At 39.7% G+C, this 27701-nt stretch overlaps 1 protein-coding gene across 4 annotated transcripts; it reads left to right on the top strand.

Moving 5' to 3' along the window:
- Positions 1–6: 6 nt before the first annotated feature.
- Positions 7–9957, top strand: E2F6 (E2F transcription factor 6). Of its 4 annotated transcripts, none has more exons than XM_026079103.1 (7): positions 7–256; positions 3591–3639; positions 5170–5380; positions 5715–5873; positions 6822–6936; positions 7589–7736; positions 9204–9957. In XM_026079103.1, the coding sequence occupies exons 1-7, from the start codon at positions 200–202 to the stop codon at positions 9206–9208; spliced, it is 744 nt and encodes a 247-aa protein (XP_025934888.1). In that variant the 5' UTR covers positions 7–199; the 3' UTR covers positions 9209–9957. The 4 variants fall into 4 exon arrangements, with proteins under 4 accessions (XP_025934888.1, XP_025934896.1, XP_025934878.1 ...); XM_026079093.1 differs by having other exon boundaries at positions 8–256; positions 5170–5386; XM_026079119.1 differs by lacking the exon at positions 7–256 and adding an exon at positions 1218–1296 and having other exon boundaries at positions 5170–5386.
- The last annotated feature ends 17744 nt before the right edge of the window (positions 9958–27701 follow it).

The raw sequence follows: 27701 nt of genomic DNA, 5'->3' as shown, positions 1-27701 counted from the left end.
GGCCGGGAGGCCCCCGCCGCTCGCCTCCGCCCGCCTCCCCGCGGCGGGGTGGGGATGGCGGCGCCTTCTTCCGACATGGACTCGCAGCCGCGCCGCCGAGGCCGCTAAGCGCCCTCCCGCCGCCGCCTGCCCTCCCGGCGGGAGAGGCCTCCCTCGGCGCTAGGCGGCGGCCGGCCTGAGGAAGGAGGGGCCGGCAAACATGGCCACCCCCGCCAAGTGGGAGCGTCTGAGGCCCCTGCAGCCGGACACGCTGCGTGTGAGTGAGGGACGCGGCGGGCGGGCGGGGAAGGGAGGCGCTGCCCGCGGCCGGGGCTAGGGCGGGACGGCCCTGCAGCGCTGCGCTCCCGCCGCGGAGCGCTTTAGGGCGATCCCGGAAAGTCCTTCCTCTCAGCTGCCCCGCAGGGTTGCCCTGAGCGGGGAAGGTGTGGTGTGCCTGGCCTGAGAAGTACATAAAAGCGTAGTGATGCCTCCCTCCCTCATCGCATCGTAGCAGGCCGCCTGGGGAAGGAAGCTGTTACAATGATAGTACAAAGCGATGCCTTTCTTAGCTGCGTTAACTATAACCTGTTAGTCAAGTTAACTAGGTTGTAGATGTTTGAAAAAACAGTTGCAGGCTGGGGCTTTATTTTGCTTTTCTCTTCACATCTGTGAAGTTCAGGTAATCTACTTTTATGCAGTGTCTGGCATTATTTTTAGTAATGTTATGAGGTAGCTAATTAAAAATAGGTTTACTTTTAATTCTGTGGCACTTTATTTAAAAAACGCCTGGTTTTATTAACTTCAGCTGTGGGGCTAAATGTTGTTTGGTAGTATCATCTTCATGCCGTGAAAAGGTTTCTATGAATTTTTCCATCAGTAGTTTAAAATTTCTTACTACTAGAGATGATGATTTTTAGAAACAAAGGGTGTAGGCCACAACATAGTGCCAGGTGGTGGATCAGTCAACCACAGGTGGTGCTGTCCTGAGTCTGCTTCTCATGAACAAGGAAGTCAGAAATGTGGCAATCAGTAGCAGCCTTGGCTGTAGCAGCCATCGAATAATGGTGTTCAAGATGCTGAGTGTAGGGAGGAAGACAAATAGCTGAGTACGGATGTTGGACTTCAGGAAAGCAGACTCCAGCTTATTCAAGGAACTAGTAGCTGATTTTTTTTTTGAAAGGCTTTTTTTGGAACTCTGTAGGGTAGAGGAGCCCAAGAGCTGGGAGGTCTGGTAAGGACAACTTCACTCAAGCACAGGAGTGTTCTGTCCAGGAATGTTCCATCCAGATATGCAGCAAAACAAGCAGATGTATAGAGGTATGGCTATGCCTGAGCTGGGCAAGGGGGGAGATCTGCAGGAGGTGAAAGCAAAGGCAAGCTACAAAGGGGAAATAAAAACATTGTCTGGACGTCCAGGTATGACGCTAGGAAAGCCACAGCTTATTTAGTGTTGAAACTGGCAAGGGGTGTCAAGGGTGACAAAAAAGAACTGTTATCGCTACCTTAGCAGTAAAAGAATAAACAGGAAAATGAGAATCTGCTGTTGAATGGGGCAAGTGATTTAGGGACAGCAGACACAGATGAGGTTGAAGTACTCAGCCTTTTTGCCTGGGTCTTCAGAAGCAAGGTCCTCTAGGCTCTTGTGTCTAAGGACAGGATTCAAGGAGGAGAGGAGCTACCATTAGTGGCAAAGTATCAGGTCAGGGATTTCTTGAGAAATCTCAACCCCTACAAGTCTAATGGGACCCAACGGGGTGCTTCTAGAGGGATCTGAGAGAGCTGGCTGACATCATTGTGAGGTTGCTCTATCATTTTTGAGAAGTTGTGGAGATCAGGTACAGGTTGGTCAGCTGCACTTCAGTCTCTCAGAAACCATGGAGCATGTTCTCTTGGAAGGCATTTCTGGGAACATGAAGGAAAAGAAGGTGACTGGGAACAGCCAGCATGACTATTCTTGCTTGACCAAACTGATTATCATCTTTGATGAAATAACTAGATCTGTAGACACAAAATATTGGATATCATCTACTTTAGCAGGACTTTTGAAACAGTGTCCCACAGCATCCTTGTCTTCAAGTTGGGATGTTATAGATAGTCAACTACTAGATGCATAAAAAACTGGCTGGATCGTGAAGCTCAAAGAATAGTGGTTAATGGTTTGTATTTCACCTGGGAGCAAGTTACAAGTGGAGTTTCTCAGGGATCTGTCCTGGCATCTATCCTGTTAATATCTTTATTGGTGATCTGGAGAAGGACATGGGATGCACTCTTATCAAGTTTATGGATGATACCAAATGGGGAGGGGAAGGTGCCATACACCCCTAGGCATAGGCTAGAGGAATGGTTTGACAAGAGCCTTATGAAATTTAATAAGTTGAAAATTCAATTCAGAGTGGAAGTCCTGCCACCTGAGCTTATACCCTGCAGTGGTACACACTGAGGACAGAGTGGCTGGGGAGCAGCTCTTCTGAAAGGAGCTGGGGGTTCTGGTGGACAGTAGGCTAAATGCAAGCCAGCAGTGTGCCCTGGCAGTGATGAAGCCCTATGGGACTGTATCAGCAGGAACATACCTAACAAATCAAGGGAAGTGATTATTCTTCTTTACTTGGCACTTGTTAAACCACTCCTGAATTACTCTGTCCAGTTTTAGGAACTCAGTACAGAAAGGATATTGATAAACTTGAGTGCTACCAGCAGAGATCCACCAAAAGTGGTCTGGGGATTAGAGCACATGAGCTATGAGGGAAGCTGAGGGAGCTGGGCTTGTTAAGCCATAGCAATGTTCCAGTACTTACTAGGAGGTTGTTGAGAAGATGGAGCCAGACGCTTAACAGCAGTACATGATGGGAGGATGAAGGAAAACATGCATGAATTGAAACAAGAGAGGTGAGAGAGGTTCCAGCTTGATAAAAGGAGAAACTTTTCACTATGAGGACAGACAAGCAGTGGAAGAAGTTGCCCATAGAGGTGCAGCCTCTGTCCTTAGAGGCTCTCAAGATCCAACTGAATAAAGCCCTGAGTAAGCTGATCTGATGTAGTAGCTCTTCCTGCTTTGAGCAGGAGGTTGGACWAGAGACCTTCTGAGGACTCTTCCAACTGGAATGAGTCTGTGAATTTGAAACTGTTCCTTTTGTTTGAATTGGGAAGGGGGAAAGGAATAAAGAAAGTAGTTGGGCTTGTTATGTCAGTTTCAAGACCAGAGAAAACTCTGCTAGTCTGAAAATCTAGTACGAAATAACTGTGATGCTGTGTAATAGCTGTGTATCTTTTGTATGTGAACTGTTACAGGGAATGTCTGAAACTGGTGTTTATAGAGCTTATACAGAAAGTGCTTTGTGTTGGGACCATTGCCTAAGCATTAGGGAGTTTTTGGTGGCATTTCCTGCTTTCCAAGACAGAGGAAGATGTGTTGAGATTAAAACTTGAAAATTCTGACAGGAATTAATACGCAAGTATCTCTTCTATCCAGTGAGATTCCTTCACAGTAGTACCTGCTGAGTTGTCAATGCAGTGATCCCTGTAGCATCTAGAGTTGAGGTGGGGGTTTCACCTGGAGAAGCTTCCTATGCAGATGAAATCTCATAACATCAGTTATCCTTTTAATTCTGCAGCCACCAGTGATCAACCTGAATGTGGAAGATGAGGTACAGTTTGTAAGAAGTAAGTTTCTGTATTCCATATGTAAAGATTATCCTTGAAGTCTTTTATCCTTTTTTACAATGTCAGGTATGTGTTGTAAACCAGTGTTGTGTATCTAATAAAGACAGAACAGAAGGAATGCTGCACACTTAGTGAAATAGTAAAGATAATGCAACACATTCTTAGGTTTCCTCTTTTCATTCCATCTGCTGCAATTATACCTCACCCTTCTATAATGAAAGTGAGCTTAAGGAAAAAATGAGTTAGAGAAAACTGGAACATCATGCTGGAAGAGTCTATATTTCAACTGGCATTAACAAATGTAAATACAAGCTTAAGTGAATTTTTGTGTCTTTCTTTTTTTTCTCCCTAGCTGTACATTTTCTTAGAGTAAAAGAGTCTAAAACTGATTAGTGACTTGTTGAATCTGTCAATTCATATTAAAATGTCCACAAGCTTGCAGCAATGGAACAGATATGATATGCCGTGAGTAAAAGTGCACATATCATTCATCCTGGGAAAAATGTTGAAGATTATGAAGTAGAATGTGCTTCGCAGTGGAACTTCCTTACACGTGTGTGTGTGCACACACACATACACTCCCTTGAAGCATTAGACTGGAACGCTCAGTGACACATTTTGATCAGATAAGAAATATCTGGTTTGCTTTGCAGGAGAAGACGCAAGTAACAGCAGGGTTTGACAGTCTTTCATTGACTCTAGCATCAGAACTCCTTGACTAGTGCATAGGCATCAAGTCTTTTTGGTGCTTTAAAACAAAGGAGCGCTCAGGCATGTATACGTGCACATAACAATCTAAAACTAACCAGGCTGTTCGTCAATAACTCTTCTGCTGTTTCTGAGAATGTGCTGATACTGGGAACATATAACACGGGAGTCTTGTTCAAACGTGTGATGTCCATGGTATCTGCAGATCTTCATCTGTATTAGTAAACTAAATAATGACATCACCAGCTCTTTGAGGCCAAATAGTACAACCTGGTTTTGTCCATATATTATTAAATTCTTATATTCTAGAACAGATTGGTCACATCCAGACAGAAATAGTCCCTAAAACCAGGCTATCTCTTGAACTGTGAAATTATTTGGGAGACTGCTGGTTGACCTGGGCCAAAAGGATATGAAGAATCATTTTAACAGCCTAACAGAGGAAATATTGGAGTTTCAGTTCTCAGGCAGGGCCCTGGCACTATCTAATATGCTAACTTACAGTTGACCTAAGTTTTTACTAGTATTCACTTAGTAGTTTGAGTCTGCATAGCCCAGTGAACATATGGTTACATAACTATTAATATCCATGTTTGCATCTTCATGCTTTCAAATTTCATGCTTGGTTGCTTTTTTGGTATGCCTTTATTGGTTTGCAATAATTGTATCTGGTTAACAGACTTCATATGATGCCATCTCAATGTCAGTGTCGTAAATAGTTGTAGTGTTTCAAGACTTTTATCTTCACTGGTGTTGTTTTCTTAAGAACCACTTAATGTTGTTGCAGTAGTTTACGCTAAATATTGTATCAAACCTTTACAGAGACTCTGAAAGTCACAAAGCCTCGATTTGATGCATCCTTGGTTTATTTGACCCGAAAATTCATGGATCTTGTCAAAACAGCTCCAGATGGTGTCCTTGATTTAAACGAGGTAGCAACAACTCTTGGAGTACGAAAACGAAGAGTATATGACATCACCAATGTGTTGGATGGAATCCACTTAATTCAGAAAAGATCTAAGAACCTTATCCAGTGGGTGTGAGTTGGCTTTGAAACTTCTAGTTTCTGAAACAAAAACCAGCAGTGTTAAGTARTGTTTATAGTTTGGAACTCAGAGTATTTTTAAAGCATATTTAATTACTTTTGATAAATGAAACTATCTTAAGTTCTCCTGTGTCCTTAGACTGTCTGAATTACATACTATATTAATGGTTACCAAGTGGGGGAAAAAAATAACAATGAAATGTATTTCAGCTAAGTAAAACATGCCAGAATTCCTTTTTGGTTCCTATTAGTACACTTTTTGTATTCAATAAACAGGCTCTTATTTAAATAAACATACTAGACAACTTTCATATTCTTTTAGAGGTTCTGATCTTGATCAAGTTGTTGGAAAGGCACCAGAGCAGCAAAAGCTTAGAGATGAACTTTCTGACTTGTCAGCCATGGAAGAAGCTCTGGATGAATTAATCAAGGATTGTGCTCATCAGTTATTTGAACTAACAGATGACAAAGAAAATGCAAAATATCCTTTCAACTCTTACATCACTTTATCTAACACATGATTTTGGTTACTAGTACTCAGGTATCTAGTAATAGCTTTAGGCAGATACCACAGTTATGCAGTAATACTTGATTATGTGTATAGGGAACCTGCTGGGTTCCTTATATTAGTATGTACTAGTCGTGCCCTCTACAGAATTATGTGCAGTCTAGCCCATTTCCAGGGAGTGCTACTTGAATGACCTTTCCACTGCAGAAGTTTGAGAGGAGGTGGAGTGGGAAGAACTGGAGTTGGACTATTTTCCTACTTCTTTTCCTTTGGCACTTTGCCATGGAAAGGAAAACAGAGTATCTCAGTGGCAGAGAGGGTAAGGAAGAGGATTATATTGAGATAAGGAGTCGTTTGGAACAGTAATGAAGAGGAAAGAAATTAAATGGAGGTGAAGGAATAGTCTCAGTACCTTGACCATCACCTTGTTCTCTCCATTATAGAATAATGTCTCGGGGACAAACCTTGACCTACCAGTGAGATTGAGTTGATTAGTTAGATGAGAAAGAGGACCCAAAACAGAGTCCCAGTGACCTGTTGACAAGAACATTGAATGGTGTGGTGGTTACTCTTCTGTCTGTTGGGAAAATTCCAATGTAGTCGTATCTTACAGGTGGGTCTTGATAATATAAAGAGGATTTCCTTTTATTAATTTCAATGTGATATAAACATTGTCAAGTGTGTGTGTTTTTTAATATTGAATGTCTCAATCTTTTAAGTCCCCCCCCCCTTAAATAGAGAGAAGGGCTATTCTCCTGTCAGCTACTACCTAATATTTCGAAGCCTAATATTAAAGCAACTTCAACTGAACTATTTATTGCTTTTCTTAAGCAGGTCTTCTGCTTCAATATAAGTTAACATCATACTCTTTGCTTCTGTCCATTAGCAAATCGCTTTACAGAATCCTTGACCAATGTATACACTAGCTTATGTGACATATCAAGATATCCATAGCATTCAGGCATTTCAAGAACAGATTGTTATTGCAATCAAAGCTCCAGAAGAAACAAAATTGGAAGTACCAGCTCCTAAAGAAGTAAGTTTTATACATTTCTCTCCTAAAGGAACAAAAGCACTGGAATCTGACCTTGCAACAGCAATCAGTAATTGACTTCCAGTTTCTCTGTCATGTATAGCAAATATTGGTACTTCCATTTTTCTTGTGATCTACTAAACAATGCAATAGGTATAATAGTCTAAGCAGCTTATTTTTAGACTATGGGGATTTTTGGTTTACCTACATTATTAAACAATAAGCATGTCTGAGCTTTAGTTACTTGGTTTTGCTAGAGATAATGGAGCAGCTGTAATAAGTGTTACTTATTTCCAGGATCAGAATATGTTTGATAATTATGTGGATAATGAAGCTTCCAAAGTGCTGTTAATGTTTGTATACTAAAATGTATATACAGTTGTAAATCTAATCAAACAAGATAATAAAATAAACATAATTTGATAATGATCTAACAGCAAATAAGTACTTTTTTACTGCTTAATGAATGGACAGTTATTGTCACTATAATACTGAAGTAGGACACAAATAATACTGTAGCCAAAATCAAAAAGTTTTGGCGCTGAGTAGATTATGTCAAGATAGATTTTTCCATGGAGGTGTGGACTGTAGCAAAAATAGGTAAATAATTTGTAAGATTTATTCTTTTGTTTATATGCAAGTCCTTGTTTTATAGGATAGCATAGAAGTACATATAAAGAGCACAAAAGGACCTATTGATGTGTATTTATGTGAGGTGGAACAAGATAAGCCAGGTGCCAAAACTTTTGAAGATATGGATACTGTGACCTCTGAAACTAAGCCATCAGTACCTCCTGATGAAGGTAACGTCTTCTATTTACCTATTTATCCCTGTCTAATTTTGTTAAATGCCTGTGATATTTAAAAGTAGGTATCATACTATTCTGATAAAATTGAAAAACTGTACAAGTATAATTTTCTGGGCATGGTTTAAGTCATTTAAGCTGTGTGGGAGTGTAGGAAATGCCTGAAATGGAAGTTTATGGTGTTGCGTTATCTCACAAGAGCAGCAGGCCAAGAGATTAGACATGTGTATCTATAGCAAGCCACTCTTGTTCCCTGACCCCTTTCCTTCCCCTGCTGGTTACTCGTTTCCTGTCAGAGCTGACTGTTCTGTTGCAGTCTGCCAGTGGAACTGAGTGTGTGAGTTCTCAGCTGCTTCAATGCAGAGTCCAGCAGCTCAGCTAAATACTAGCTGTCACAAGAGCTAAGATTCTGTTTCATGTAAGAGGGTGTGCTGCTTTCACTCATTAACTGTCCTGCCTAAAGGAGGGCAGGCAGAAGGGAAGCCAGTGTTTTAGGCTCCTGAAACACGATTGGCTGGAATTTTGTCTGTCAGAGCCCCAGTGTTGCAGGATATTGTGTTTTAAAAATAAACATGGCAGGAATTACAGTAGCTCAGAACACAAAAGATGATTTATTTTTAGTAATGCAACTTTATAGTTGAGGGGAACAGTTGGCTTTTTAATCTTGGGCTTTTTTTTTTTTTAACTCCTACATTGCTTGCGAACAACTTTTTGGTGCTGTTTTGATTAGTTTGCTTCATAAATTTCATAAATTATTTTTTTCCTCTGCTAACCAAAATAAATCTTAAGAGGAATGATTTTTAACATTCTTAGGGTGACTCTTTGCAAAACATTTATGGAACATAATTCAGAATGAGAAAATGTGACCATGAGAGAATTTAAGATTTGCTACAACCGGCTTGGAAATGTAGAATACCTATGTTTTGTTAGTTTGACAGATTCTTAAACGTACTATATAAGAATAACTAGTATTTTTCTTTTTTCTTTAAAGATGGTTTGGGGGAATGTAAAATATTAATAACGTAGTTTGGAATGACTGGATTTACTTCAGCATTGTTGCATAGCTAGAGCAAAGCAATTGAAAATAGCCTCTGGAGTTTAACTTTGCCCCAGCTTCTGCGAAACTCCTGTTTTTTTAAGTATCACTCATACTCTTACTGAATCTCAAAGTTTATCCATCTTGAAAGATAAGTATATCATGGGTGATAAGCAGTATACTGATGTGCAAAACTGAGCTCTTTGAATGATATATTTAACAGTATATTAACAGAATGAGTAACATATTCAGACTTTCCCTGTGTGCTTTCTTTTGGTATTTAAGTCATAGAAGGGAATATGCTTTATGAAATGGTTCTAGATATTTTATATTAGAAGCAGGTACAGTGCATGCGTCAGTGCAGTGCTTCCTCAGAAAAATATTTCCTGAAAAGCAGTAATTTTTTTCCTTTTTCACTTCTCTTTCAGAATGAGATCTCCAAAAGCAAGCTGAGATGTGAGAGATGAATTACAACTCAAAATCTAATTCAGAATGTAAATATCTGTGTTATAGAGCTTTTTCAAAACTGCTTGGAACTGCAAACTTACCGACCTGAAATGCTGCAAAATGTTTTAAATTTAAAACAGCAGTGGTTTGGTTGAGTGCTTTCACAGGACTGCTTATCTTCTCAGGTTAAAAGACAACAGTTCCTAGAGTTGCTTTTAGGAGTTTTGTTTTCATATTTGCATGTGATCTACACTGCTTTGGGAAAATGGCCCTTTTAGCTTATGAAATAACTTTGAATTGATGGAAAACATAGGTAAGGAATAACTTCTAAAAATGAGTATCCTAAAACTATTTCTGAACAATCCACAATCCTTATAAGAATGTATATAATAAAAAAATGCACTTTTCAGTTCTGAAGCTGCACTGTTATTAAACAGAATTGTCAAATACAAATGTAACAAGGAACTGGTATATCAGAAGTCTTCGTTGTAAGGAAGAAGATGTAAATATCATGAAAGTTTTGCCTTACACTGTGTAGATGCTGTTTGCATTGTTTGCATCCAGCTCTGCATGAACTACGGTATCAACACTGAAGTTAAATAAGTGGGCTTTTTTGTATATATCTGTATCAAGTCTAGGTAGTGGTTGATGTAGATTTATTGAGATGATTTGCATTTCTGCCTTTGTACAGCAAAGAAATAAAATAAGCTTATAAAAATGGTTAGTCTAACAGTACTTAAACTTCATGTTGGGGTTTGTCTTTAAACTGTTGTAATTCACTGAATAACTACAAGCAATAAAACTGATAAGAACATTTTTAAATCAGGTAAACACAGTGCTGGCAGCTAGCTTCTAGATCTGATTCTTGTGATGCCACAATACTGTAGCAATTGTCAGAAAAAACTTAATTATCAGTAAATACTTAAATTGGTCACTTGATTGTCTAGAATTTACATATAGCATAGCCTGAAACTAGTACCATACTCTCTTTATGGCTTCACCTTGCAAAAATGTCAAATACCTTACAACTACATCAAACTTCTGCGTTCATCCATCTTCAGTGTCTGTAAAATGAAGCTCCAGAATTTTGAGACTGGATGTCCTCAGTGAATTAACTGTTACTCTACAATTGACAAACTTAGCCTCATGCCTAGCATTAGAAGGTGTGTCTGCATAGTTTCCTATGTGTGATTAAAAAGCGGGGCGGGGGAAAAAACCCTCAGAACACCAGCTCTTGGTTTTCCAGATTGTACAGTATCAACAATTACCCATTTTTTTCTAGCTATTAAGATCTACTCACAGATGATCACATTAAAGCTAATAATCCACCCCCCCCAATTTAACTGACATCTTTACAGCTATTTTAGGCAGACACTGTGAAAGCAGGTGTTTTATATTCTACTAATAAATAAATAAAGTGGGACAGTTGGCACTGAAGAGCTTAAATATATGGTAATAAAGATTAAGAGTTAATTCATTTATCTACTAAGTTTGTTAGTTCTGTTAAGTATTATGGGAAATACACCAGACTAAAACTTGTGTCATAAAGTAGTCTTGACTTTATGTTCTAACAGCTTCCAGCTCTAGATGATAGGACTTCAGTGTTGGATACTATCCTTGTGCATCTCTATAAAATACAAACTACAGGCTGAGCTACTGCAATAATAAAGCAAACTGAAAGCACGTTTGGTAGATTGATCACAGTAAAAATGGGGAAGATGCTCCACCAATAAAGCTGGAGGGATGGGTGTAAAATTAGGAAATCAAGGTTTTGTACATAAGGATTGTCTTTTTCCTTTAAAGGCTGTCTTCTCTCCAGGTGGCAGACTTGCAGTTTAATTTTTGCATTGGCGTTTTGATTCGAGGGGAGGGGGGTGGAAGGGGGCTGTGTGTGAGAAACGCATCGAGTCCCCTAGATTGGTTCAACAGTTTGGGATAATGTTGCTTACTGTAAAATGTGTAGAACAACTGCCAGCATAAAATAAGGAATCCTAAATGTTATCTTTTGGGGTGAGATTTTTTTACATGATACAGCATTTTGACCTGGCGAGTAAGTGTACTTTTACAGGATAACTGTCTTATAAATATTAAGGAAGACTGTTTCTAAAAGCAGAACATAATTTAAATTACTTAATTGGAGCATTAACAATTGTTCATTTTAAATCTCTAGTGATTTTATTCCTTCCTTCCTCCCTCCTTTGTGCAGGTTTTCTAGCTGTAGAAAAGAATTTATTTTTTAACTTCAAGCTACACAATTGTCACAGTGAAATGGGAGAAGCTGTAATACAGCAGTTATACTTGAGCAATTTTCTTAAATACCTTAAATTGTTTTAATAGTACACCTTCAGTAGAACAAGTGGACTTTTGAAGATTTAAACCACTTACTTGTTATTACTGTTACTTGAATTTTTTTTAGTATTATTCACCTGTGATACTGGAATACCTTAAAGTATTGCGTAGGCTCCAGAAGTCAGCTACCTTGCTAAAAAGATTAGACTTGGACTGTGGGAAAAGTCGTTGAGTGATGCTGAGCTTAAATGCAAGTTACAAGCTCACTTAAAAAGTAGATGTGATAAGACCTTACTCTATGAATTTGTATAATAATACTTGATTTTTTTCTGAAAGGTTATTAAACTATTTTTGTTGAGTCCATAAATGTCCATTTTTCGCATATTTGTATGTGTAAGCACTTCCCTCAGGACTCTGCCTGTAATAAATTAAAAAGCTCTAATCACTTTTTTTGTCTTTCCTTTAATAAGAATGGCTGAGCATCTATTTCGCATTAATTGGTGGTAACGCCAGCCAGGATCCATAATTATAAAATACCCTGTTTTTGCTGACTCTGTACTTGAAGCACACTCCACAACTTGCAGTGTGTCTGAACAACAGTTCAGGCCTTATTTGGTGTGGGAAGTTACTCGTCAGCATTTTCAGATGTGAATAAAGGTCTTTAAATAATGCAATTTGTAAAGAAGAGAGAGGATTGCTTTAAATGATTTTGTATAAAATAATTAAAACAAATTCCTTCATTTTCATTCACACCCATCTTTTGTTGTGTGTGAAGAGCCTCATTTATAGGCATAATTCAATTACACTGATTTCAAAAGTCACTAGCTCCTGTGATTTTCAGTGCTGAAGCGGGTGTACTTGCCAGGCAATTGGTTAATCCTGAGTAGGCGGAGTTTACTGCAAACTCTAAACAATTTCATCTTCTGTAATCTTGGTATATAGGCTGGCTCTGGCACAGTGCTGGAACTTTGTTAGCTGCTGTAGTGTTTTTCCAGAGCAGAAAATCTGCGCTTTTTGGCTCCATTTCTGATGTGCTAATAGTAATTTGTGTGAAGTATGCTGAGACTAAAATGATATGAGTTAYATTTAGTTGTGTATTATTTGTATAAACCTACACGAGCGCTCTCACATACAGATTTACTGATGGATGTGATATTCATTTCTAAAAGGCTATAGTATATGTTTGGAAGGAAATCTTTCTTGATGCTTAGAGAAAAAGAAGTCTTATTCTCTTCATGTACCTGCTGCTGTCATATGTGATCTCTTTCCTCCCTTTCATCCTACTGAAATCTGATAATGGGCCTTATCTAAGGGCCTGTGACTGTGCTATCCAAATGCCCTACATGTATATGCGGGTGTACAGTAGCTTCTCATACTATGATCCATGAATGAGACAGTGTTTGTAATCATCCCTGGATTAAGTGACAGGGCTATAGGAGACAAATAATTACTAAATCCTAAAAGTTGTAAGAGCAAACCCAGAAGATAATCACTCAAAACATCATTAGCCTTTTACTGGCTCTTCTTAGGCCTCTAATATTTCATAGCATCCTTCTTAAAAAGGAAATCTTAGCATTAGCACTTGAAATGAAAGCTTTAGGAATCTAAAAATCTCTGCAAGAAGCTATTCAAATTCCTGGAATAATTTTGCTTTCTTTATAGAGTCTAATGCAGAACCTGTACAGAACATTTTAGATAATGCAATATTTTTTTGCAGACACAGGCAATTTTGGTGGTATGGCTGTCATTTTCTAAGGAATTCTTTTTTCATCTATAGCTATGAAAATGTCACAAGCAGGTTAGAGCAGTAGTTGTTGCTTCTCTCACATGCAGCCGAAGTGRATGTCATGAACAATTAAAAAAAAGTTTTTCTTGTGAACTAGAAAGGTGTCAGCTATAAAATTTCAGCAAGCTGGGAAAGGGAACTTTTATATATATATAAATATATATATATGTAATTACAGGGCACACAAATTCTTAAGAGGTTTGTTGATTCCTAAAACTAGGATTAAAATTGTATGCACAAACAGTGGCCTTAGAAGAGTTCATTTCTAAATGTGAAAATAAAAGTTATYTGTCCAAAGAAAAGTTCAAAGTTCAGTATAAGCATTTCAGAGTTTATGGGGATAATAAAGTTTTTAAGGGGATTATAAATCAGAGATGGGCCCAAACCTTTAAGCACAAGTTAAGATCCAAATATCTGCAAACTCAAAGAGTAAGACAAGGTCAATAGGCCCCATTCTTATTATTCAGCTCATTAACAGTAAAGGTTGAAGCTAGATTCAGACTTCTCTAAAGATCAAGATTTCTGACTTAGCATAACCAGAATAATTGTGAGACAGCTGGGATTTGAACAGAAGAATTCTGGATCTGGCAACATCAGCAGAAGCAGAATTTCCCTTCATTATTTGCAGCAGTAACTCTTCATAGGCAGTTAACTGCTTGTTTATTGTCTTTACAAGCACACAAAGAGGAGTTCTTGAACAAGGGTACCCTTATGAAATATATCCTACTAGATAGTGCTGATACATAGAGGAAAAGTGATAAAGTTTTAATGTGGCATCTGGAACTAAGAAAGGTATTAGCATGACTGTGGAAAGGAGGACATGCAGTAAACATTACCAATACTGTTAGTGATATGATCGATCTTTCCACAAACTGTGATGAAGCTGCTTTCTGAAATTCTGATACACTAGGTTGTATTCTGGCTTTGTTCCTGATCAGAAGTGTCCAGAAAATAAATTTTATCTAGAATGAATGAATGAATGAATGTATTCCAGTCTTCCCCTGGTGAGAATCATAAGCATTCAGACCACTTTTTTCTGACCACATAGAAACTATGAAAGAAGCTCCTCTGACTAACAGCAGACATTGTACTATTACCTGGGCACTCAAGGATGAAAGCCAGCTTCCCAGTAGTTACTTGTGATAGTAGAAATTCCTCTTCATCAATGCATTTCCCCAAAGAAAAAAGGAGACAACACCCATGTGCTGTCTCTATCCCTTAAACTAAAGGAGGTTTCACAGAATTTGTAGCCTGGAACAGAGCAGTGTGATTTACCTTGTAATGCTACTCCACCAATCAGCAAAGAACCTTCATGCAAAGCAATGTTCTCTTCAACCAATGGTGGTGATAATTTATTCTGTTTTACCCGAGAAACAAATTATTGGGGACAAAAATCTCCATGGCGTTATAGAAAGATTCAACCCTAACTGTACAGTAATGCGTGCAAGACACTCAAATGGCAAGAAGCTATCAGAGCTGATGATTTTACATCCTTATTCGGCTGAAGGTAAAACAAACACCCGTGAAATGACACAAAATGATCCTACCCTGGGAGACTATTCGCGAGGGAAATACAGGCATCCGTCTCAAGAACTGTTGGATTAGTTCTTCCTGTGATCAGAGGATTGAAAGTAAAAGAAAAATACTTCGGGAACATTAATGCACCTGTTCTACAATAATTTTAACCTGCTCCTGTAGTGGCTCTTTTGAGGTCACATAAATCTTAAATGCAGATTCTTTTTCTCAGAGTACTAAATAAAGGAATAAATACAAATATCAGTCTTTTAATTGCCAAATTTGACTCATAGGTTGGCAGCTTCACAGTGCACAGATCTGTGGTTTCRATTTGTTTGTAAAGTGTCAAAGGCACTGACAGCCCTAGGTGGATGAATAGCACAAAAGGAAAATATGGATTACTGAATATTTATTGTGTACTTATTTCTTTCCTCCAATCTGAAAGGCTCCAGACTATAGTGGAAATTTACTGCAGATATAATCTTAGGAATCATACCTTTTTTTCAAAAGGGATTAAATTTGTGACATTAAAATGATCACTTAATAGTCTTGAAAGCAAATATCTTCCAAATTAAAATATCTTCTATTCCTAATCTGTAAAATACTGTTCCATTATTCCCGGAGAAACTAGACAGTGGTATCTGTTACAATCTGGATAGGAGGAGTTGGAAGGCTGTCCAGATATTCTCTGCATGCTATATATATATATTTCTGAAAATTTGTTACCTAGAAATGAAAACAAGACAATAATAATTGTTTATATAGATGTTCCCTGAAAACTTCTCATGTATTTATGCTCCCTCTGCTGGCTTTACACCAGCTTTTAACAGACTGTTCTTAAAAGTGACAAGTGGGAGCTATTGCTGTGGGATAAGGACAGAAGTCTGCAAAGCCGCGTTCATGTTTTGGAGAGAAGATGATACAACTATATAAAAAACCTCCAACCCCCCAAAACAACTAAAACACTTTTTACCACCTGTGACATAAAAATTGGCCAGGCTAGTGGCTCTTCAATTAATAGCTTCTGATCAGTTTAACAAAATTGAGGCACTTTGAGTACACTCCAATTTTCAACCAGAAGTGGGCTTTATTGACAGCAAACGGTGGCTTTGAAATGGATTTTGAACTGAATTGTTAGAGTTTCATATTTTGTAGAGGAACATCACCGTTTACAAAGGCTTCAGAATGGTAATACTAGTAGTGTAGAGGAATTTCTGAGTTTGAGAACTATGGTTATCAGGAAAAGCAGAACTGGGTATTCTGTTTCCATATAGAGAGAATCTCAGTGTTGGGTCCTCTAAGGACAGTTCTAGTTACGCATAAAACCATATATCCAGCCTGAAGGTCTCAACACCAAATCACTCTGCCCTCAGGCAGCTTGCTGCCTCTGGGCAAATCATTTCTCTGTTCTGCGCCTAGTTTCGAACAGGAATGACTGTCCTGAACCCCTTTGCAAATTGTTTTGCAGTGTATTGAAGGGGTTATAAGGTAGGGGTAATGTAAAAAAATATATTAGGCTGATCAGGTAACATCTGCTTCATGGATAAATGATCTGCTGATTTTAAGCATGAGAGTCTTTTACCACTAAAGTGGTAAAAAATAAAACACAACAACAACAAGTACAAAGCAGGAACTTGTATAAGTTTTTACTACTTTTCTTTTTACAAGTTTTACTACTTCTACTGTAGCAAAATAAGAACATCTTTAGAATGTAAACGTGATCTGCTGCCTTGTATCCTAAAGTTTAAGACCTGGCTGCCCTTAATAATCTGAAAATCTGCAGAAATTGCTAATGATCATAAATAGCGTTTCAGAGTTGGACAGCTTTAAGCAGCCGTGAATTCCAAAGGATGTCCAAATAAATGCTTCCTTTTGTTTATTTTACATACACAGTCTTTTTTTTTCTTTTGGTATCCTATCATTCTTGTATCCTATCATTCTTGACAGGAAAATATTTAGCATCTGATTAATTTTCAGTATAACTTGCATCATTTTCAACAATAACAATCTTTTTTTTCTCTCTAGGTAAAATAATCTGACATTTAAATAAGCTTAGAGATATCCTTAGCCCTTTCCTCTTTTTCATCTCCCAATACATTTTTTTTTACAGTGGTGAGACAAGAACTGAAATGAATTTGTCCTTTTGGCATGGTGGCTTACATGACATTAACATTGTAACCTGCAGACAGCTTGAACTGGTGCAGAGGTTCAAGGAGAATTTTAGTGAATAGGAAAACAGAGAGAAATGTAATTCCTTGGTATCTTGAAATGGAATTTTCTATCCCACCTTCCCTGCGTGATGTCATGCCATTGTTTTATGTAAAAATATAATGCTGTCCAAATTATTTACTTGCCATTTTTTTTCTAAATCTGGTATATGTAAATTTGGGTCTGTTACGGCTTAGAAACATAGGAATTCTGCTTACAGTTAGATTGCTACTCTACCATCACTTCTGATGGTGGGAAGTAGCTGATATATATGGGAAAATAGCAAGAAATCTCACAGGGAGCTATCTGCCAGGAGAAATCTCTTTCTAAAAATAATATCTAAAAATTATGTCACCAGCAACAGTTGGCTTGTGTTCTTTACACAGTAGGATTTACATCCCTTACAAAACACACCATCTAACCTAAGTCGTCTTAACCACATACCTGCTATTCATTAGGTAGGTATTAGCAGGTATCACTGTATTTGCCAGTTACGTCAGATATGTCCCAAACCCTATGCTGACTGAAATATGTAACATGCAAAGACCAAATTAAAAGACCACTGCATATGCCTACCTATGTATATGTCTACACGGGGAAGAGAGAACGTTGCTTGTTATCTCACAGGAGATGGTGAGGGCCACTAGAGGGCTACCTAAAACAATACTTCTGCAACTTTTCCAATCACCGAATTACCACTTTGAAATTTCTTGCCAGCTGCAAACTACGCTTACCATCAAACACTGTAATTGAAAGCGCTGTAACGAATATATTTCAGGGCCACTTACCATAGCCTAAGGAAAATGTTTGGAAACTACTGATCTGAAGGGATGCTACGCAGAGCTGACACGGCACAAATGTCTCGAAGCTCTGAACAGAAATTTTCCAGCTGAACAATCTTCCACTGTAAAATTCCAATTTGGCGGAAAGCAAACAGCTTCCTCACAGATCCCTGGTTGCTTTTCTTCTTTCAGCACATCAGACACAATCCCCCAAGTCCTTGGCAGCCCAAGTTCAAGGGCTTTCCCGCCATCAGCAGCCCGCCCGGGGGATGCTGCTGAATCAGGGCCAGGGCTCAGCAGCCCAAGGCTCCCGGCTGCGCTGCGGGTGGCTGGACGGCTAACCGGGCACCTGCCTTGCGGGAATCGAGGGCAGCTCCTTGGAAAATTCTCAAAAACCTACATTTCGTTCTTCTCTGAAGTGAAATTTTGTATTTCCATTCTGCAGGCAATGCCATGTTTTCAACATTTTGTTTTGAGCTGCAATTCTATTGTGGTGTAACAGAAAACATAAAAAACGTTTCCTACAGTTTTCTCTACTCCAGCTAAATATTTTCTTTTTTTGTTTCCTATGGTTTTACTTATACCATGTGCCATGGTATAATCTATTTAAACCAATAAGAAGTTAGCCATATGTTCAGTGACAAATGTATTTCTTTCTATTAGCTCTAAACTAGTTGACTGGAAAAGGATGCAGTGCTAATACTGAAGAGTCTCCCCTCCTACAGGGACTGGCTGTTAGGAATGACCAGATGAAAGGGGCTGAAAAAAATTGTCAGGCTGAAGAAATAAGCATTAGTTGTAAGTGATATAATAGGCCTTATGTGCCGCAGTAAAAGAGTACAATTTATGAACTATAATTTATTACCCTGGCTGGGTGGATGGGTCAAACTCTTATACTTAAAAAAGATTAAAATGTGTTTCAGTTTAGGTGCAAAAGAAGCAGCATAGATTTTTAAAATGGTAATAGTTAGAGTCGGGTGACTTATTTATTTTTTTAATGGTTAATTCCCCAGCAAATGTGGTTTCAGTCATCTCTAAAATATTTGCTTCAAATTTGCTGAATAATTTTGGCTGGGGGGGGGGGGAAGGAGAGGGTAAACTCTGGTGGAGGAAAGTCCCTTGTTACCCAAAAGCTCAACAATTTGAGCATTTACTTAGGTAGCAGAGACCCCTTACCCGTGGGGTATTTTGAGACAGGCACACTCCATCCTTCCCTTTAGCGCGTTGACTTGGTACAGACGGACGTGGCTGTGGACCTACACACAAGTAGGATTTCCAGATCCGAAGCAAGCACTGGGAGGTGAAGAGCAACTGCCTCTCTTCTTTCAAAGGATCCAGAGCAAATACACTATATTGGGTCAAACAGAACATTTAATGGTCTATGTAAAGAAACGTTTCCAGGTTATTTTCTTTAGGCAAGAAAAACAGTCAGTCTGGTTTCATCCAAACTGTGCTAGTTTTTATTATTTTCAGGGTGGCTTTTGAAGAAAAAAGGCAATCTTCACAAAGTCTTTGATTAGTCATGAAATAGCTTGGTTTTACTTTCCAGGCTGCACTACACTTTTTACAAACTATTATGATGGCAGCCATAGAAACAAAGAACTGAGAGCAACTGTGACGGTTTCTGAGTCCAGTTGCCGTCACTGCAGTCACCGCATCATATAACGGCTTTCAGAAATGCACTGATCATGCTAAAGGTAGTTATTTTTTTGCTGCCTTTTCTCAGAAGAAGGCTGTACCAAAACCTCACTGCTCTAACAGCTAGAAACTTTCTTCTTACTTCCACTCTAAGTCTATCCTTGTCCAGTTTACATCCATATGTCCTTCATTGTTCTGTAACTTCAACAGCTCTTTCTTTTGTGGTATTTATTTGGTGTGTCTACCGACAGCATCATAGCCTCTCCCAGCCATCCTTCTGTGGCACTAAGCAAATTCAGTTATTCAAGTCACCTCATATAAAAACAGCTCCCTTGTTCCCTTATCTCTGTCCAGCTCCCAATTTCAGTTCATCTCCTTTGATACAATGAACAGAGCTGTGCATGTCCCACCAGTGCTTTTACCTGACCTTGCCTTTACTCTATCTTACCTGAATATCTTCATTACATTTTACAGTACCATTTACCCTTTTTATTTCCAGTTTCATCATCTGATACACTGAGGTCTTTCACCTTGGCTGTTTCCAAATGATAAACTCTCATCTTATTTCAGATTTTCTTACCAGGTCCCCAAAGCATATCCCACTATATACTGTACTATTTAATTATATCATATTTCTATCATTCCTGTCATTAAGATCATGCAGTTCTGAGCAATATCTCAGACCTCAACTCTATTGATGTTGTCTCCTGACTTTGTGCAAATGGCAAACATCATCAGCACAATCCCAGTTTTTGTGCTGTTAAACAAGAAGGTTGAAATTCTAAGGTGCTAAACAAGACTGACAAAGACTGGTTCTTGTAATTCCTACCAATCCAAATCTTCAGCAACTCAACAAATAACCTCCTGTTTCAACCTATAAGGCATTGCTGTCTTACCTCTAGTTAGTCCTTTCACATTTTATTGTTCCTTTATTAATTCCCATCTTCTCCAACCTCAACATATCAAATTCTTTACTGAACGGCAGGTAAATGAGATCAGCTAAATTTTTTTTTTGCCTAGTTATTTTAAAGCTTTCAGATTAATCTGGTATGATGTACATATAATCTATTCCCTGTTTGCTTCCATATCTTTGTTATTTGCATTGAAATATGTTTTCAAACATTGTAGGCTACTGAGGCCACTCAAAGAGTTTGGTAATTGTCATATTTGTCTCCTTTTAACATACAGATCTGTAGTTCCTATTTTCAATCATATGGCATTACCCTGACAATAACAATTTATTTGAAAATCACTTGTTACTGAATTTAAGATTTAGTTTTAGTAATTTCAGAATTCTGGTGCTTATCTGACACCAAATTTATTAAAATCTTCAAAGTTTTTCTTCCACTCCTGTTGTAATCACTTCTGTGGTAATTTTCATTTTTGTATCTTAATTCTGTTTATCCATATTGTGGGTTTTTTTAACATCATCACCTATCACCAAAGTCTAGATGAGTATTCATTTGGATTGGAGCAAAACAGATCATCTCTATGCTAGTCTTATCATACAGTTATCCCATTTACTATCTATCTGACAGTCAAGCCTGACAAGTCGTTAAACAAGACTGTCCTTGTAGAACAAAATGAGAACAGGAAAATCAGATTTCTTTTTTTCCAAAGAGGGAAAAAACTAGGTTCTTTCTTTCCCTCCCTCTCTGTTCTGAGTGTTTATACTGCTGCTTAACTCCTCTGTTGTTTGAATATAAAATGACRTAATTTCTTCAAGTGAGTAAAAACTTATCTGCAAAGCTATGTCTTCACTGGGATACTCAAGATTGTGCTTCTTCCCATTTTACAGCCACTGCAAGTTCCCCAAGAACAGGCACAGCAGCCATAGCTGTTTATGCCCCAGTATCAAGTAGACTGGCTTATTTTACCCCCGGTTGACAGTAGCTAAGTCCTGATGAAAAGCAGACTGTTTGTAGGAATGATAGTGCTAGTACGGAGATATCTGTTTAACATAATGTGGGGATTCAGAGGTGCAGATAGAACTATGGCAATAATCATCTTTATTTAGACTGCTCTGTACAAGCCCTACTGGCTTTTCACCCTCATTGCAGGGACTGCTTGGTGCCTAAGGTTTAACTGTCACTTTCTAAGCCAGTTCCTGCATATTCATGACTAACGGCCAGATCAAAAGGATTTAGGTGCCTAATATGGGTCTTGCACCAAAATCCAGGATTGCAATCCAAAAATATTCTGTGCAATCTAACTGTGGAGGTAGCTAAATTTTCTACCTACCTCTCTCCCTTCATCCTGCTGAGTGCTTTTATCAGGAGGCTAGAAAGTCTTTCCTTCTTACTCTCTTCTGCCTTCATATTAATGCATTTTTACTGCATAAAGACTCAGCTTCATCAGGAAGGCATCCTTAAAGGGGCACAAAGACACACATAAACCTGTAAGACAGTGGTTAGGACCTTTATTTGGAGGTGATACGGCAGGAACACCCAAAGGAAGGAGAAAAGAAGGGGCCTAGGATGCCCAAGACAACATTATTTCAGAGAATACACATGGGTTCTCACTCTGCTAAGAATTCCAGATTGGTTCAGGATGGACATATCAGTTCAGAAGTACATATGAGCTGAGAAAACATAGGATTTCAAGAATATTTCTTATTAACTAGTTCTGCCCAGTATACAGTTTGGCACATCTTTCTAAAATTTCTGACTCTCCTCATGCCTATTTAGACAGTTCTGGGTTTTGGATTTCATTTCAGAAAGCAGGTGTTTACATGTTTGATCTTAAATCCAGAATAAACTATCAGAAATGCTTGTATTCATACGGGCATGTGTTCACTGGAGGAGAGAAGTATTACTAGCATGCAGGTGACAGGACTGAATCAATCCTAATTCTCTTTGTTCCCCTGTCGGAATTAAAAGGGAGCAGAAACAGCTTTGAGAAGATGCCACCAGCACTGCTGAGGGACTAGCGGCTTTATATTATGCACGCTTCCAATTTTGCAACCTGCACAACGTGTCATGCAAAGGAAGCACTGGGGAGAATGCATACAGCAGAAGGAAGAGCAGCAGAAATCCTGTTCTTCTCTAAGGTATTATAGGCGCTACAAGCAGCCTATTGACAGCAAGACAGGGAGGATCTCATAAATCAGAGCAGCCTTTGGGAGTGCTGTGACATACACCCATGGGCTGCGTAGCCCCAAACTTAGCCTAAATGTAGAAAGAAGCAACGGGAAACTTCAGGTCCCTTTGTCCTTGCTCTCCAAGTTACGCTGAGTGCATAGTTCCTCCTGAGGTTTGCAGCACAGAATCTGGCACAGCAGCCTCACGTAAGCATTGCAATTAACCTAGATTGAGAGTTTCACTTCTGTCTTCCAAATGCCTCCAAGAAAGCACCCAGCTGGCAAAGGCAGCGGTAGCAGCTGGGGAGGGTTATGTAAGCAGGTAAAACAAARGCACCCAGAGGAAGGCCTGCGTTTTTGGGCACACCCAGGCATTACTGTCAGCCGCTCCGCTTCTGTTTCGCACCTCCTTTCCTTGATCCTTTGGCATTTGTATTTTAGATCCTGAATTCTACACAGCACAGACTATACCAAATGATATTTCTGCATTTACCAGCTAGCGTGCTATTTAAAAGAGTGCAAAGCAATAATAAAGTGTATCTATTAAAGACACAGACTTTCTCAATTAGAGACAGCAGATATATGCCTTTACCTACAAAGTTTACAATATGAAGATATTTCCTTTAACATTTGCTTGATTGCTTTGGTTTGCATTTAATTATACAGACGGCTTGAATGGTTTTGTAATTTTATAGCCAGCCTGTGCTTGTGATTGATGTGGTAGTGTCATTCTTACCAAGGCTTGGTTTGGAAATATGTGGGTTTTGAAAGGCTTGTTGTATTTAAATCCTCCAGTTGCAATGCAGCAGATGCTGTATCGTGAATGAAATGAAAGAACATTAAAAATTGTTTTTGTAGACTTTACACAACTGTATTATTTGCACCGAGACAATATGGGAATCAGAAAATCAATGATGATGATTGTGGCTGGTTATTTAACTTTGTGACTCCTTTAAAACATAGCTCCTCTTACATCTTCCAGATACACAAAGTCATAGACATTCCTTCTTGTCTATGACTATTTTCATYAACCTATAATCAGGAAAAAAGGGAGATATTTTATTTTTAATCCAGGAAAAAAATATTAACTTTTAGACAGATTAAGCACTAGCATGTGGAAAAAGGAAACTTAAAAAAAAAATTCATTTCCCCCATTTCATATTTATGGATCTAAAAACAAAGGACCTGTTACACTAATGAAGTAAATGTAAATTATTTTCTGGAAGCTTCTTTAGCTATAACCTCTAAAGTCCCAAGACCTCATTACCTGCAAAACTGCCTCTCTTTCTATTTCCATCACAACAATTACGATTGACTGTGACACTCAAACTGTTAGTGCAGCACTATGGACTCTCCAGCGGGAAGGCCATTAGCTATATACTCTTGGCTTTAGCAGTTTGACATAGCTTATATGTGGGAGCTTTCAAAGACTGTGCATTTGCTTGGACTATTTGTTTTATTGTCCTTCTTACTGTATTGACATAATTTGTTTCTCACTCATGAACAGAGTCAGATCGTGTCTCCAGGCAGAGACAGTTCATGAGAACAGAGTTCATGAGGGCAACTCACTCAACTTTTCTATGCCTTGGTTTTTCTGTATGTACAATACAGAAATGGACTGGATCCACATGAAGTGCTACAGTTAATTTCTAGGCACCCTACCAACTAGTAGAATCTACTTCTTCCCCTGAATAATGCTTTACACTCTCTATACAGCACATGGGGAGAGTGGGAACCTAAGAATGAGATCAGCCAGCAGCAAGCGGTAAAAACATAGGAGCCCGTTCTCCTAAAACAGTTGCACAGATGAGCGGTTTCCCTCCTTTATCTTCTTACACAACAGCTAGTAGTTAAAGCATGTCCAAGATCCAGATTTGAATTCTTCTTCTTCTTGAGAAGGCTTGATCTATATGACACTACCCTAATGACAGGCATATGAAGATTTCTGCTTTGTTGAAACTGTTCCACTTTGTATTACCTAAGTCTGAGAAAGAAAGAGGTAATGCAAGAAACTTATTCTGTACAATCCAACGATTTTAGCTGTTCATCCGGTTTCAAGGCCCCTCCTGGAAAAAAAAGATTTGAAGCTGGTGACTACTGCTGGCTACTGCTTAGAAGTGTTGGATGCTCCTCTTGGGGCTGTTCTGTGAGATCAGAGTTGTTACTTTTTATGAGGATCTGAAGCCAATGAATGCTCAATTTACCAATTTCTTAAAATATGTTTATAAAAATGCAGGCAGTCCTAAGTCACTCAAGGATTTTGCTGGTAGATATTTAAGATATATTTGGATTGTAAACCTGAAGAGTTAAATGACATCTCAGAGAGTAAAGAGACAGGGGTGAAGTATCTAACTGTGGACTCAAATGACTAAAGCTGCAGTATCTTTTTTTTTTTGTGGCAACTCCAGCCCAATAGGACTAAAATACTGCACAAACCTATTAGGAATATTCACCAATATTTTCAAAGCACACTGGAACTCTTGGATTTTGCCTTACAAAACACAGTGAATAACATTTGACAATTCACAGAGTCAGAGACTTCAAAACTATCCTACTTGAACTAAGTACTAATAGTTCTTCCTTAGGTGGCTTTTGATAGGGCTAGGTGTTATCATAAAAGATATGTGTTATTATAGGTAGAATTGCAAAAACACTGCACAAGGTGGTGTTATTTTTCCTTTAGGATATCCATATAAAATTTGCCCAGCTATCATGTTAAAACAGCATTTTTATAAATACCAGCCCTGCAAACTAAGGGCAGGACTCTGACTTTCAGAGGGTTCTTTTGGCCACTTAATCATTTATAACCAGTAATAAAGATTCTGCTGTTAGAACTCAGCTGATGAATTTGTTGAGGATTTGCATTGTACAAAGGAATTCAGCTGACTCTACCATTGTGATTTTGTCTCTGTAATGCTAACAGAGTAAAACTTGTTTTGTCAGTAAACAGATATGTTCTTAAGGATGGAGGAATAGATCTATTGGGCAAGAATTTCAAGAAGGTACTGTGTCTACACAGTCACCTTTGAAGTCACAGCACTCACAGTTTTTTGTATGCAAAAAGAGCTGTTATGCTTATTTAAGAATTTCTTTGTCATGTTACATTTAAATAGTTCCCTCAGTGATGTCACTAAATCATATAAATCAGATGAAGATTAGTTTTTACAAACTTTCTTATTTTATAGATAAGAAAATGATGGAAAGAGATGCAGCTTGCCTGCGGTTAATGGGAAACAGAAAAGCGTAGGTCGTCAAGCTGCCTGGTGCTTGGTTCAAAGCTTGATGTAGTCACCCCAAAGATTCCTGTTGACATTAACAAAACCTGACACAGGCTCTGTGGCTCTCTGGAGACACATTCCCCACATTTGCTCTTTTGTCCAAACCTATTTGAAATCCCTTCTTAAAAAAACATTTCTGCTGTGCTGCTTACGAGAAATTAGCTGGTCGCTTACGACTAGGCTGTGTGTGAATAAATCTTATTTTTCTTTTAGGTAATTTAGAGCTTCTATCTCTTGAAGCACTAGCCCACGTAACTTTACAATCCTATTAGCACCCACATCCCGAATCCTAGTAGAACCCCTAAGAGCTGTTGCACCTACCTCTTTTATCTTGTCTCAAAGTAAACTGTTTGAATGAATTATGTGGGATTTTTGCGTTACTGTAGAGTGGATCCCAACCTGCTTTGGGGATTAAGCAGTCCTTAAGTATAAATAAACTGTATATCTCCCAGATTTTCACCAGTTCCTTCAGAAAACTCAAAAACTCCTAAATGTGTTTCGATGAGAGAAGTGTGAGCAACAATGTCTGAATTCTGATTTGACTTTTCACAAAGTTCACATGTGTTTCTGCCAGATTTGGGGATTTTGATTCAGCTGACTGTAAAACAGAGTCCAGTTACAAAGTTCAGATTAATATTCAGATCTGAATTTCCTAGAGTTGGGGGTTTTTCAGCTCCAGGGTCCTGACTCAGAACATCATATAGAGCGATCTCACTCAAAACCATGCAAGTGACTCATATATTTAACTTCTCTTCGACTCTATCTCCCCTTCCTTTCAAGTTAAAATATTTGCCTATTTTTCTGACATCAGTTCATCGACATCCAGCTGTCAACTGCAAGGCGACACACCAGAACTGAAACGCTGACCCTTCCTCCCCGAGGTCTTCCCATGCCTGTCGGTGGTAGTGGATCACGCTTCCACGCCTGTCGTTCTGCCTGGGAACATTAGCTTCACCCCGATCCGCCCTTTTCGCAGACCACCGCAGGGTCACGGCCACACCGCTTCTCCCCACAGACCGGCTCTGCGGCCCCCATCCCTGCCAGCCGCACACCGGAGCTCGGCCCCACGGCGCGCTCCCCGCTGCCGCCTGCTCTCCGCCAGACCGATAAAGAGCCCTTTGCCCCCCTGCCCAAACAAAGCACTGCCACTAAATCCACCCGGGGCAGCTCTTCGCCCGAGCCAGGCCCGGTGCCGTGTCCTCGTGCGCTGCGGGACCCGTGCCCCGTCCCATCCCGTCCCAGGCCTCCCACCGCCAGCCACGTGTGCTCCCSCGACACCTTTGCCTGAAACTCTTCTGCTGAGCTTCTCAAACCTTGTGTGCGGGGGGGTGCRTGTGCGCGCACGTGTGTGTGCATGGTGTACCTGTGTGTGCATGTATGTGCGCGTGTGTGTGTTGCACGCGCGCGTTACCCCGCACGCACAGGCAGAGGCCTCAGTCGCACTTCGCCAGGCCACGATGCTGCGCTCTCTCTTTTTGGCAGACGGCGCTGTACGAGCCGCCGCGGCTCTCGGTCCTGACGCGGGAACAACAGCAGCAACAACAAAAACCACCCGAAAACACCGGCCCAGCGGCGAGGCGGCTGCAGAGCAGCCGGCGCCGCCGCCCCTCAGCGCCGGGCCGCCCGGGGGGGGGCAAGAGCTTGGTTTGCCCTAGGGCACAGGTTAAAAATAATAATAAAAATAATCCGTGCAGGGCCGCCGCGCGGCGGCCCCACCGCCGGCTCAGAGGCCGCGGTAGCCCGGCGGGTCACCTTGGTGCTCTGGCGGGCGGCCCCGGCCCCCCCGGCGCCTCCCGCGGCGGGCGCTGAGCTCAGGGTTATAGTTAGGCGGTGAGTGAGCGCTAAGCTATGCGGCCTCCGCGCCGAGCGCTGCCCGCCCGGCGGCCGCTCGCAGCGGGGCTTTG

Source organism: Apteryx rowi, unplaced genomic scaffold (genome assembly GCF_003343035.1).
Source record: "Apteryx rowi isolate R43461 unplaced genomic scaffold, aptRow1 scaffold_114, whole genome shotgun sequence".
NCBI classification, from domain to species: domain Eukaryota; kingdom Metazoa; phylum Chordata; class Aves; order Apterygiformes; family Apterygidae; genus Apteryx; species Apteryx rowi.
This window is presented reverse-complemented; position numbering and strand designations above follow the sequence as displayed.